A 14,744-nucleotide genomic window follows, 5' to 3' on the forward strand; every position below is an offset into this window, starting at 1 on the left:
AATTGTCAATCGCAATCGGCTACAACAAAAGAATGAAAATACTGAATATTGCAACCTTGCAGCCAAGCCCAAGGCCTGGTTATCATCATTAGACGTTTACGTTTCTCTGTTCTGGGAGGTTGCGCTGCAGTCGGGATGTTATTAATTGGCCCATATTGCTCAAATTAAAAGCACAGAAGCTGGTACGATGGCAGCCACGGAAAAATTTGCTCAGTTGGGGGTCCGGCCAAGCAGATGGGCTTGTATTCGCATCCTCTCGGATCAAAGTGTTGGGATTGGCACGTCCTGTTAACATAGTCCCCCTCTAGGACACTTTTGCGTTGGGGGCAAAGGGGGGGGTGAGACAACATCAGCAGGGCGAGTCCCTCCCCTCGTTTTAATCTGAGCCCTCCCACACGCCATTTACACACGCACTAGCTCAAACTCTTAAGCCCACATATACAGGCAAACTGAATAGGCAAAAATCCCTGAAAATTGGAATGCAGGCCACAGAAAAATTCTTGTCCCAATCTTTTCTCAGCAGATGTCTCTCACCAGACAATAGACCTGTTTTAAACTGTAATGAGCAGAAAATCCTGCCTGCTTTGGCTACTCTGCTGCACAGGAAATGTTTCCTTCTTCTTCTTCTTCTTCTTCTTCTTCTTCTTCGGAGGGTTTAATTAGTTGTTAGAGGAAACTCATTGAAATAAAAGTTGCATTTAGTGTCCTCATAATTCAAGGGAAGATTAGCCCTAGAGCACCTGCTATGGGTTAAATGCAAGTTGAAAAGCACATAAATCCAAAGCAGCTGTGTGAAATGAAGAGCGTCAGAATGACTGTTTACTCTGCACAGTGGATGTGGTCGAGGAGGACAGGTTGAAACACTGTTAAGGTTCCATCATGCATGTGAAATAAGCTTTTTTGTAAAGTTGGACACATTTTAGTTTGTCCTAAAATGACATTGACATCCAAAGCACTGTTGGATGGGATTAGCTTTCCAAACAATGCTTGAGTTCTAATTATTAACGTAATAATTGTCTGTGATTTCATGTACTGATTTGGATGAAATTTGCAAAAACGTTTTTTAATTTTTTTATTATTTTTTTTTTAATTTTTAGTTTTTAATTATAAATCTCATAGGTCTCCATAAATATAATTAACTTCTGACCATTACACCAAATCCTGCTGTGATGTTTCTGGACTTTTTTCTAACTGTATGTAAAGAGCACTTTATAATGACTTTATAAGAGTATTAATTATGTAACTATCTTTTTATTTGTTATATTTAAAAAAATATTAAATAGTAAGAAATGTTTATATCATCGCATATAATTTTATATATTTTAGATTTAGATTTTTGATACATTTTTAACCATATGTTTACACAGTTATAGCAGTACTGACTTAATAATATGTTTATGTAATTATATTTTAAATATAGTAAATATTAATAAATATTGTTATATTTTTATATCACAATAAAAAAAAATTGCAAGTCATTTTTAAATCAATGCTTCATCAATACAAGTAATCTAGACCAAGTATTTCCAGTTAAACAGTTAAAAGTTGGATGCAAAATTATTCATCTATTTTGATGCATCTAAAGCCTATCATTGAGATATTTTTCCAGGATGGACAAGGGTGTTGATCCAAAATCACAGTCATCAAACAGTATTTTATTGCAGGTGTCTATTGTTCGATTTTCATGAATCGGTGGAAAGTTACAGTGTGGATGCTGCATAACGTCTCATAACCTACATTCATCTAGTCAGGATAATTAACAGTTTGGCGCATCACCACCTGGCGAAATTACACCCAGGTGTTGCTGGGTAAAAAGTGATGATGGGAAGGAAAACTCATGTTGCTGAATTAATGCAGCCTGCACTGATAATCAGGCTAATTTGTGGAATAGAGCAAATTAAGACTTTTTTAAGCACCATATTTGTAGCCATTTAGCAATAATGAAAATAACGTTGTAACCTTTATAAGCAAAGTCTTTCATGCTGAGGGACTAATTTAGTAATACCTACTGCAAGGATGATAAATTATTCCCATTTTGTATTTTTACCTGTTACAAGACACAGATGATTCAATTGTAGACTTTTTGATTACCTTAAAGGGATAGTACACCCAAAAATTGCAATTCTGTCAACAATTACACCATTATGTAATCTTCACAAATGAAGATATTTGAATGAAATCCCTCCATAGAAAGTCTATTAAATCAAATCTCTGACGCTTCAAAACATTCATAAGGAGATCGTAAAATAAACCCATAGGAATTTGTGAGGTTTAATCCAAGACTTCTGAAGAGACATGTTCGCTTTAAATTATGAACTCATTTAATTTAGGCTTTTATTCACATATAGGTAAAGTAACCATTTAAGACCTCCACATTACTTATCTTCTCATAAATAACCACAAATAACTCTGCCGTTTTCAAATTTCCACCTTTTGGTGATAAATGCTTGTCGATAACAGTGCATGCTAGTGTTTTATCAATATGCCCTGTTTACACCTGGTATTATGATGTGATTTGTTCGATCGGATCACTAGTGGATTACGCAAAATACAGGTTTTGAGCTTGTCCCGGATTGCTTTCTTAGTGTAGACGCTCATGTGGTTGAATGTGTTCAGACAGCCACAAATAACTGCCTACTCTCCGTCTACTGACCTAATGCGTAAACATTATTGGAAGTACGCTAGCCAGACGGGATTTAAACTTTGTCAGCTGAAGACCCAAGTTTGGTTTGAAGATAAAAAATGTACCAAGCACAATGTTCTCTCACCATTCCTGATTGCTGATGCTCTTCATATTTTTTTCCGTCTTCAGTCACGTTCATATGTAAATTGCGTGAGCTTATTTTGTCTATGTGATCGAAAGATCTAAAAAAAACAAAAAAAAAAACATGTATACATATATTTACCGGCCTATAGACCTTCCCCTCAAAGAATTCAGGACAGAAGTGGTTGAAAGTGACAGATTAAAATGCCAGTTGTAAACAGGAATGTGTTTCCCTCATCTACTTGTGATCTGATCAACCAAAACGCATCTTAATATCAGGTGTAAACAAGGCCACAGACCTAACATAAACTTCAACTCTGACAGAATCACTACTGTCTCCTTAAATGTCAACTTGTTTATGTCAATCATGATAGGAAAATTGCAGGTTGTAGGTTGTATCCGACCATGAGAGGAGGGGAAGGCACTCTCTGAGATTTACCCACAGGCTGAGTTTGGTCCCCTCAGGCCAGGCCTGACACCCCACTGTCAGACAGCACAAGATGTTCAGTACCCACTCTGTTACACCTCCAGAAACCTGTGTTTCGACACACCTTACATCAGCTTCAGGAACAGCAGGAACATCGCTCGCTCTGTTTTGTGTTGATTACAGCAAAATGGGAGCAAGGGTGTGGGAATCTGATGGCGAAAGCAGATCGACTGCCTCTCTCCCCACCGCCTCCGTGTCAAGGCGAGAGAGAGAATACTGCTGCGTGGAATCAGGCAGAATCCATTCAATTATAAAACTGATTAACTGTGTCAATTAAAGTGTGATGGATGTCTGTTCATTTATTGAGCAGGGCAGAGGGAACGCAAGCCCAGTCTATAGGCAACTTCGGTGATTGGCTCTTCAGAACATCTGTTAGACATGATAAAAAGTTGCACTAGGGAGGCTCTGATAAGTCCAAGGAGGTTAGCTGGTGAAAGAAAAGCAGGATGAGCAGGGGAGAGAAACGTACTAATAGAATGAAACACATCCTGCATTTTGTTGGAGCCGTGGACAGTGGTTGGCACATTAAAGTCCACATGAAATCAAAATTTACCATATTTACGTTGTTTGCCTAAATTGGTCGTTTTGTGGTAAACAATTCATCCATGCAAGTCAATCCACACAAAAAAAATGTTTTGGCTTCGTAATCTTTAATCAAAATCTGAAAATGCCCCTCCCCTCTGCATTGGAGGACCTTGCCTGATGACGTAGGTTTGAGGACTTGGGTTGGGAAACGCTTAACCACTCCCCTCAAACCGTTAGTCTGTTATAAGCAGAGATGGAGAGGAGGAGCGCTAGAGTAAAACCCTGCCCTCTGTTCAATATTCCTTTTCACTGGGAAATACGTCACAACACTGGAGAAAAGTCGTTTGCAACTTCCGGTTCACGCGGACTTTAAGTGGATAAAACAATACAATATTCTAATATACTTTGTCTGCATATTGCTTTAAATATAACAGTATCTTATCACTGTAAAAAAGACGCATTCTGATAGTAACATACTGTTTTCCATTAAAACAGTAATGTACTGTAGAAAACAATGCATTCCGGGCAATCATTTTAATTTAAATAAGTTTTTTTTTATTACTGTAATTAACTGAAGACACAAAGAAAAGCATGTGTATCAGTTGTATTAATTGATCCATTTTTACTTGATTTTTATTTTTAGCATGGTGTTTCAGTGAACACTACATACAGCTTAATGTGTTGTTTCATTTTATATACAATTTCATAATGCATATTTTCTTATTTATTTTTTATTCTTAATTATTTATCATTTTTATTTATATTTAAAATTGTTTTTCTACTATTATTGTTAATATCACTTATTTTTTCCCCTATTGTTGTTACATGCCATGCATGGTTAAATTAAGTTATTATTAATTTATTATATTAATTATATGATTTATTGTTTTATTTGTAAAATAATAATAATAATAGAAGAAGAAAAAAAATAATAAAATATTTATTTATTTATTACTTTTTTTACAGATTTACAGACACTTCATTCTGTTAATCTTTTTTTTTTTATGCTATTTTCAGCACCTGGAGCGCACATGCTACAGGCACAAACCCCCATCATCTGTCGGTGCGACGACTTTCAGTTTATGATATCATAAGTCCTTTTTAACCATGACAAAGTCACTTCCCGCAGACACACTTAATGCATCGTCGATACCAAGACGCAGGAGCGATTCCTGTTTGCATGCGCTCTGTCATTCACGATTGACCAGCTGTCATAAAACATGCCCTGATGAAATGCTACTTCCTGCTTGCTCGGTATCATGTCGTATTGACAGAGTCATCAGTCAGGAGCGTTCACACAAAACATGTCAAGACATGTTGCCGATGACTCCTGAGTGCCATTAGCGGTACTCTAAAGTCACATCAGAATAATGGAGCTATATTTGGATGAAATTAACTGGACCGGGCACCTGTAGGCCTGAGGAGTGTAGATTGTCTCCAGTAACATCTCCGCTGATACCAATGAGGGTGTTTATTGCAACTCTGGTGATTAAGAGTGTGATGAACAATTAGAAGACAGCTTAATTAGAGTGACGCAGGCTGGCATAATGGTAATTGACAGCCCTGTTTTAATTGTCTGTGTGATTTTAGGCTTGGGGATGATTCTAATTTAACAATTTCCTTTGACAATCTCACTCTCGTTTAGACCAAACAAACCAAACAGAGAGTGTGAGGATGTGAGTGTGATCGTGATTGAGTCAAGGAGACTCAAACTTCCTGGGCTAAAAATAATAATTAAAAAAATAACAACAACAACAACCAAGAACTTTGTTGCTGTCAAAGTGAAACAAAGGTGTGAGGAGAAGAAGAAGAAAAAATGCTTCAGAAGTAAATTGCCACTTTAAATGCAACAATTCACACAAGAATGATATTATGAACTATTAACCTTAACACAGATTTGTTATTAACTTACCTATGTTCCTTTAGCATCTTTTTTCAATGCTTTGACTTAAATATAAACACAAAAACTCCTATTGTTAATTAAAAATTATACATGCATCACTAGTAACCACACAAGGACATTTTTCACTCTTAGAATATATTAGAATATATATATATATATATATATATATATATATATATATATATATATATATATATATATATATATATATATATATATATATACTGCCGTTGAAGAGTTTGGGATCGGTATAAAAAAAAAAGTTTTTAAAAGAAGTCTCTTATGCTTGCCAAGGCTGCATTTATTTGCTAAAAAACAGTAATAGTATGGAATATTATTAGAATTTAAAATAACTGTTATTTATTAGTTCTGTTTGAATATGATTTAAAATGTAATTTATTCCTGTGATGGCAAAGCTGAATTTTTAGTGTCACATGATCCTTCAGAAATCATTCTATGTTGATTTTGCTGCTCAAGAAATGTTGTATATTATTATCAATGTTGAAAACAGTTCTGTACTATTGTTTCAGGATTCTTTGTTGAATAGAAAGTTCAAAAGAACAGCTTGTATTTAAAATATGAATCTTTTGTAACATTATAAATGTCTTGATCAATTTAATGCATCTTTGCAGAACAAAAGTATTAAGTTCCTTAATTTCTTTCAAATATATATATATATAAACTGACCCCAAACTTTTGAACGGTAGTGTATAATGTTACAAAATCTTTCTATTTCAGATCAATGCTGTTCCTTTAAATTTTCTATTCGTGATAGAATCCAGAAAAAAAACTGTTTTCAACATCGATAATAATAAATGTTTCTTGAGCAGCAAATCAGCATATTAGAATGATTTCTGGACGATCATAAATATATCAGCAATTTCTTCACTAAGGTTTTAGACTATTAAAAACATACACCTTTATTTTTTAATTGCCCTTCTGTTGACCCCACTTTGTGTGTACAGGAGTGGACTATGATGCAGGTCAGTGTGTTATGCTCAGTGATATGGCCCATATGCACATCTTTGAGTTCAGTAGCTTTGGCTGAGCGATTCCTCATAGCTTTTAGCTGTCAGTCCACAGAGCGTCTAAACAATGTCTCAGTCTGTCTTCACAATGTAGAGCCACTGGGTCTCTCCCAGCAGTGAGCGCAGACACCTCTACCACCCAAAAATCAGCACGCCACAGAGATCCCTTCTCAAATCCCATTACCCACCGTAACAATTGATTAGAATAATTTTGGATGTGATTGTCTCTGGGTACTCAGCCATAAAGCTGCAGGCCACAACGAGAGAGGGCACATGAAATGTGGATTCATAAGAAAATCTGCTTTTTGTCAGAAACAGACACATACAAACACACACTGCCTCTCTCTCTCTCTCTCTCTCTCTCTCTCTCTCTCTCTCTCTCTCTCTCTCTCTCTCTCTCTCTCTCTCTCTCTCTCTCTCTCTCTCTCTCTCTCTCTCTCTCTCTCTCTCTCTCTCTCTCTCTCTCTCTCTCTCTCTCTCTCTCTCTCTCTCTCTCTCTCTCTCTCTAAAATCATGGCCATAAATCCAGCAGCTTGAAGAATGCTGATGTTGCAGGCTGCCAGCAAACACTCCCATCTTTCCAACTGCAGAACAACCCACTGAAGCACAGATATGATTACCTTTTTAAGGAGGCGGCAGTGGGGAAGCTGCACAACTACTGAAATGTTTTCCCAGCAGTTAATTCCCGTACGCACAATGCAAGCCAACTCAGGTTTAGGTAATTCTGTTTGCTAATAATTTTATGCTTAAAAAAAACTGGCATCTGGCAAAATTTGGTTAACGTCAGATTACAAGGTAATGCACGGGAAGAACAGGTATTTCATTTTAAAATTGACATTGATTGTCATTTAAGTAGTTTTTAACCAGCGTCCAGCGATTCAGGCTATGTTTGGAATGGAATACTTACTGCATGCATTGCTCACAGTTTACAGTGCTATTTTTATGCTTTTTTTTTTTTTTTTTTTTTTTTTTTTTTTTTTTTTTGGCCGTGTTGTCTTTTGTTTACTGCACATTTGGCACATTTTTTAAAGAAATGAAAACTTTTATTCAGCCAGGACAGATTAAATTGATCAAAAGTGACATTTATATAAGATTTCTTTCAAATAAATGTGTGGGATTTTTTTTTTCTTCAAAATACCTGTATATATCTGTTTCCAGAAAAATATTAAGCAGCACAACTGTGATCAACATTTTTAATAATCAGAAATCAGCATGAATGATTTCTGACAGATCATGTGACTGGAGTAATGATGCTGAAAATTCTAAGGAATTAGACTTAAAATATCTTCAAATAAAAAATATATTTAAATTGTAATAATATTACTGTTATAGTGTATTTTTGATTAAATAAATGCAGCCTTGATGTGTATAAGAGACAGTAGTTGTCAGCTCTTTGTGGTCTGTGGAGAAGATACATAAACCTTTTTAACTGTTTGAACGAATGTATAATAATCTATTTAGCATTGTGTAACATAATTATGTTAATGGTCTTAATAAAAAATAATTATTTGAAAGTGTTAGAGGAAATCTAGCTTTTTCATATTTCTGTTTTAACCAGTATACTTGCTGATATTCTAAATGTAAACTTTTTTTTTGCAGCTGACATGCTTCAAGTAAAATCAAAACATTATAGTTACAGCTTTTAATATCAGCCTAATCCGCTCATTGTTGACTAATAAATAAATTCAATTCAATTCACATTTATTTATATAGCGCTTTTCACAATACACATCGTTTCAAAGCAGCTTTACGGAAAATGCGTGAGTCCACATTACGATTTTACGATATCAGAGGTAACGGTCCAAGTTATGCATTTCAGAAATGTACACATACAAAATCACAGTTAGCTAAAAAATTTATTAATTTCAACAATGTAATAATTTAATGCAAAAACAATGAGCTCATCGAAGTAATGAATACTTGTTTGTTAACAAATGATTATGACAATTAGAAAAATGTTGAATAAATGTGAATATTGACAACATGGTGACCCAAATTTTGTGTGACTATTAGTAATGCATATGTGTCTGTTTCTGTGTCTGTGCAGCGGCGTCAGGTGCTGAAGACGTGGCTCTGTACGTGGGGATCGTGGTGGTGGCTCTGTGTCTGACTCTTCTGCTGATCATCCTGGTGCTGGTGTACCGCAGGAAGAAGGAAGGTCTCGATGCAGATGTGGCAGACTCCTCCATCCTCACCACTGGCTTCCAGCCCATGGGCATCAAGCCCACCAAGCCAGGTGTGTGGGCACCGCGCAGGGCAGCCCGCAGCAGTAGGCTATTGTTTCTCTACACTATCCACCCCTCGTCACGGTGTTTCACGCTCATCCTTTCATCAGTGCCCGTGTTCCCGTACCACCTGTGGCCGTAGCGGCCCACAGTCTCGCAAATGTGTCCGTGTATGTGCATTGTTTGCGTTAAACCGAGGTAGTCATAGTTTTGTGTCATCTTCACAGTTGCAAATGTTTGTGATTTTGGTTTTACTTGGATCCTCTTTGAAGCTGCATGTGAGAGGAGACCTTCACTCGTCCGCCTGCTACCGTGGGAAGTGATTTGGTAATAGTAGCATTAAGCTGATTTCTATTGATCCTCCCACGAAACAAATCTGCCTACTGCTGTGCACTTTTATTTTTACATATGTAAAGTGCTTAATGTGGAAAAACATGAGAACGGCTCTGAAATCATGAAATATGAAGTTGGATTTGGGGGATTTGAACCTGCATGAAGCCACACAGTAAGCTTTATTTAAAGTGTAAGAAATTTAAACCGTGACTGCCAGGCTTTCTTTAAACGCTGTATGGAATTGATTGTGGCTGCTAAAGAGGAGGAGGAGGAGGCATTGATTTATTTACGAGTGAGTCTCTCTCAGCGCGAAGGCCTGGCTACATCCATGGATTTGTTCGTTTGCACTGAATTTCAATTTGAGCTGTGTACTTTTAGCCAGCGTGACCTTTCGAAGGGTTTTTCACTCGTTTCATTCTCTTTGTTTCTACAGAAAACTCTCATTTGCTCACCATCCAGCCTGATTTGACCACCACCACCACTAGCTACCAGGGAACTCTACGTTCTCGACAGGAAGTCACCGGGAAGTTCTCCATGAGCAACGGCCCCCTCCTGGAGCCCCTTCCCAACGGCTCCCACACGCTGCACAACGGCAAACTGCCAAGCGACCCCAACGACTTCATGAACCGCCTTTCCTCTCAGACATATTTCAAAACGCTACCGAGAGACAACGTCAACACCTCCTACGGCACTTTCAATTTCCTGGGTGGCCGCCTAACCCTCCCCAACACTGGTAAGATTATACGACTGCAAACTGTGCAAAATGTTTTATGTGTTTAGTCAGGAGTGTTGTGAAAGAACTCCTGAGCTTTGTTAACTGCAATGTTATTATACTGACATGGCCCAAAATGGAAGGGTGAAGTGATCCAATTACACGGTAATCCAAGCAGTTTTATGTAAATTGGGGAACAAGCGAATGCGAACATCTTCTAAAGACGTTTTTCAAGGAACAAGGCAGAGGGGGCAAAGAAGTGCTTCCATTTATACACTGATTGTGTTATGACAATGACAACCATTTTCTTTTTTCGACGGAAATAGCTGTAATTGGGGGAGCGTCTTTTTTATTTTCCCTTTCTTTTTTTGAAGGATACCTCGCTGCACCTTCTGCGAGCCGAACCAGTGGCTTAGCTGTCAGCCGTGGCACTGTAAGCCGATAGGCAGTGTGCACATTCATAGAGCCTGCAACTCTATCCACTCCAAGGACACCACCAGAGTATATTCAAACCAATTAGTCTCCTTAATCACAGACAGAGAGTTCATCAGGCTGTCACATTATGAATCACTCTCGGTCAAAGAGACAGCTCACGAGGCAGTGGAAATGAAATAACCAGGGCTCCCTCGGCTAAGAACATTGTCCTTCAAAATACAATGCCCAAATTGAGATACTGTACCTGTAATCCGCTGCTGTTTTGAGAACGAAGGCAGCATAATTGCATCCCCTATACCAGTGGTGACCAAACAGTTTCTCTTCTTAACTGAAGTAATTATAAGCATAGCAGCACTGAGCAACTTTTTATTTTATTTTATTATTTCATTTTATTTCATAAATTGTTTTGTTTTTGTTTTTTGTTTTTTCATTTTATGCGGGGTACACACTATAGTTTAATATTTAGGGAAAAGGGTTTGTTCAAATCACTAACCCAAATTATGTGCAATAGTAATATTCTTTAGACACCATAATAATCTAGTTTGGATGCAGGGGAATTTATTATAGTATATAATAATATTTTAGTCACATAAAATTATTTTATACAAATTTTCTTTTTCCTTTTATTTTTTTTTTTTTGTCATTATTTCCAGAGTGGGCCGACCATCCATCCAAATTACATTTCAATTAATTATTTGAGATTTTTTTACCAGAAAAATACAGACTTTTGACTATGTAGGGTTTATCATTTCTAATTATTTTGCTGCCAATGTGAAATGTATGATACCTTTTCTAAAAGTGCACGTTATGCATTTAATTTCATATACAGAAGTAATTATGTCAGGACAAACAGCAGGAGCTGTAGGCACTTCCAGTCTCTGTTCTGATCTCCAGGACAGAAAGTGAAAGAGTTTTTCAAGGTACACCTGGTAGATGACATCTTTGACCTTGACTGTGGACTAGTGTTAACCACATTTTCTTTTGTCACATAAAGGCCCACTGTGAGCTGTGACAAAAGCGGCGTTCAGATTGAACAAATGATCCTACTTTGTCTCTTTTGTTCCTATTTACATTAGGAATCAGCCTGCTCATCCCGCCAGAGGCCATTCCCAGAGGGAAGATTTATGAGATTTATCTCACCATTCAGACGAAGGAAGACATGAGGTAGGTCCCTGGAACCCGTCTGAGGATCTGCCTCACAAAGAAAGAATGCACAGTTTGAATCAGATTTTAAAAAGCCCAGTCACAGAGCGTCAAAAATAATTGAAGTTAATCTCCACATGCTGGCGTGTGTGTGTGTGTGTGTGTTTGAGCCGTTTGCTCAGATTTATGACTAATGCTAGCTTGAGATATCAAAAGCTTGTGTGTATGTGTTGTGTGCCTTGTCTGTTATATGCAAATGAGCCATGGGCCGCAGCGAGGGAAATGTTCTCCTGTTTTAGATTTTCCTGTCGGAGTGAAGCACCAGGTAACGGTCTGGCTATTTTTTGCTCATGCATTCATGCGGTGTTCAAGACCAGCTCCCTACTGTGCTTGAATGCAGAGTGTGAAAAGTCAGATCAGAGCACCAGAGCCCTGATTAATAGTGGAAGCTCGTCTTGTTAAAGGGTCTGCTCTGTGCTTGACATTGGCTATCCATCCAGACCCCTTTGGTTGAATCCTGACCATGTTCTCCTCTTCTTCCCTCCAGATTGCCCCTGGCTGGGTGTCAGACATTGCTGAGCCCCGTGGTGAGCTGCGGACCGCCCGGTGTGGTGCTCACCCGGCCGGTCATCCTCAGTATGGACCATTGCTCTGATGCGTGCCTGGAGAACTGGGCCATCCGTCTCAAGAAGCAGTCATATGAGGGAACGTGGGAGGTCAGTGTTCATTTGCGTTTGCTTGCATTTATGTTTAGCTTTAGTGGTAAAGATATGCGCTGATAACTAAAAGGATGCAGGTCTGAACCCTGCAGGTTTTCCTTGAGTCGAAATGTCCGGGTATTTTTTCACACCCAAATCACTGGAAAAATCTAATTTCCCCTCTTAATTGCCATTTCCATAATGTGAGAAAAATCTAATTATAATTAGTATGTAATATATTCTTTTATAATTATTTTTTTTTTATTAATTATATTTCTATTAAAATATTTTAAAATCAATACAATTAATCAATCTCTTAATTACTGTTATAATGTATACTTATTCAAAAATGTATTTATTTTGCATTACATTAAAGGGGGGGGGGGGGTGAAACACTCAGTTTCAGTCAATCTCATGTTAATCTTGAGTACCTATAGAGTAGTATTGCATCCTTCATATCTGTAAAAAGTCTTAACTTTTATTATATTTATAAAAGAAATAGGCTTTACCGAGTCTTTCCGGAAAAAAACGAGCGGCTGGAGGCGTGCCGTGTGGGCGGAGCTAAAGCTGTGCTTACACGCCGAGCTAGTAACAACACACAAACATTCGAAGCAGTTTTACTCACCACCTGCAGTTCCAACGCACGACCGTGAACCTTTATCGTTGGGACTGCTCGATCCTTAAGCATTAGACGATCTGCAAATCCGGCGTCGAACTGGGCCTTGTTTATAAAACAATCATTGTCGAAATGCAGGGAACAAACAAGAACACTTGCACAACTCCGTTAATGCTCTGGAAAAACAAACTCCATCCACTGGTCCCTTAACGCTGGGTTCTTTGGGAATCTTTGGTGACATTGACTTCCCTAAAGCCGAGCACAGCGCTTTGATGGGCGTACTGCTTTCGCTCTCTTGCTCTGGCCTACGGGTGCGCGCGCGCCCTTCCGGGAGAAGTGCCCTTAGGACCCGTGTAAGGAAATTCCGCCCCATCTGACGTTACACAGGTCCATACTCGAAAAAAACTTTCCAAAACTTGTGACAAACCGGAAGGAGTATTTTTGGCACAGAAATACTCTTTCAAACGTACAATTTAATTTTTGAAACTTTGTCCATGTTTAGCATGGGAATCCAACTCTTTAACAGTGTAAAAAACTCAGTATGCATGAAATAGCATTTCACCCCCCCTTTAATGACTTTTCTATAGATTACATTACAGTAGACTATTGAGATTTGTAGTTTGGGAAAGAAAATGTACTTGGGAATAAAACAACTCAAATATAGTTTAATTTATTTTAATATGCAGGGGGTGCTCACAATTACATTTGACATTCTTGTGCAGATTTACCCGCTTTCATAGAAGTTTCTCCTGTGAAACCAACCCCACATGGTGACAACATGTGAAGTTACAGGAACAAATTCCATCAGCTCCAGGAGATAAATAAATACGTTAGTTTTGAACTGTATGTAGGAGGAACTCATGCTTTACGTTCACCTTTTTTGCCCTTTCCCATCTCTTTCTCTCTCATCATCCTGCTGCTGAATTGAATATCTTATGGAGGCAAATGGGCTGTATCGTCATAATCATTTCAAATAGCCTCTCAGACAATAAAGCCCTGAAGTGTCTCCATCAGCGCACTCATTTCACCTATCTCTCATACCTTCACATTTAATCTCCATTTAATTGTATGGATCTCTACCTCATTCCATCCCATGGTCATCAGCACCCACCTTTAAACTGAGCCAGGGTGAGTCCTTCATTATGCTTGATGGCTTTTCCAAATCTGCACTGAACCGCGCCGGGTCGTTGCGAGTTATATCAGGCACAGAGACAAGGAAGAGGAGGAACCTAGGAAGGAAGGGCGGAGGAAGAGAGTGAAGGTCTTCTTTCATGTTTGATACTGTGCATAAATAATTCAGGCTCCTTGGTGTGGCAGCAATGGGGCGGCAGTAGAATGAATAGGCCTGTCTTAGACAGAGGGTAGAGCAGCACTTTTAATCATCCCCTGCCCCAAATATAGCCCATCGGCGGCAGGTCGCCGTTCTTGGCCAGGTACAGCAGACAAAAGAGGAAAAAAACACAGGGAAGTTTGTCCTGGAAGGAGCCTTGGCAGACAGACTCGCAGCAATTAATTTCTCCAGAGGACGCAGATCAGCAAAACGCGAGCAGAAGAGAATGAAATATAGTCTGTGTCGTTATCGAACCGCAGGATGATTTTTTGAGTCATTTGAAAAAAAAAATTATAATGGGGAAAAAAAATTAGACTTCATTGTGGTCAAATAGAAAACGGCTTGTGCCAATACTAATTTCACTGATGAAGATAGTGGTTTATTTTATTGATTGCCTGATGTAATTTCCTGGCCCAGATCCCGAGGTGCATGACAGTAGGGCCGCCTCTCTGTATTTGATTAGATAATGGTGTGAGTGAGAGAAAAAGAGAGAGACGGTGTGTGAGGAATCTTTCTGATGAGCTTCCTGCAGAAGGTTCTGTCGC

The 14,744-nt window shown here is 38.3% G+C and overlaps 1 protein-coding gene across 1 annotated transcript in view; it reads left to right on the forward strand.

Annotated features, from left to right (window-relative positions):
• The window catches only part of unc5a (unc-5 netrin receptor A), a 183,618-nt gene that overhangs the window by 149,558 nt on the left and 19,316 nt on the right, over positions 1 to 14,744 (forward strand). The window contains exons 7-10 of the mRNA XM_081383127.1: positions 8,755 to 8,943; positions 9,699 to 9,998; positions 11,489 to 11,576; positions 12,103 to 12,271. Coding sequence (XP_081239253.1) covers positions 8,755 to 8,943; positions 9,699 to 9,998; positions 11,489 to 11,576; positions 12,103 to 12,271 — 746 coding nt within the window. The remainder of the gene's footprint in view (positions 1 to 8,754; positions 8,944 to 9,698; positions 9,999 to 11,488; positions 11,577 to 12,102; positions 12,272 to 14,744) is intronic.

This window comes from Scardinius erythrophthalmus, assembly GCF_964197995.2.
Source record: "Scardinius erythrophthalmus genome assembly, chromosome: 13".
Taxonomy (NCBI): domain Eukaryota; kingdom Metazoa; phylum Chordata; class Actinopteri; order Cypriniformes; family Leuciscidae; genus Scardinius; species Scardinius erythrophthalmus.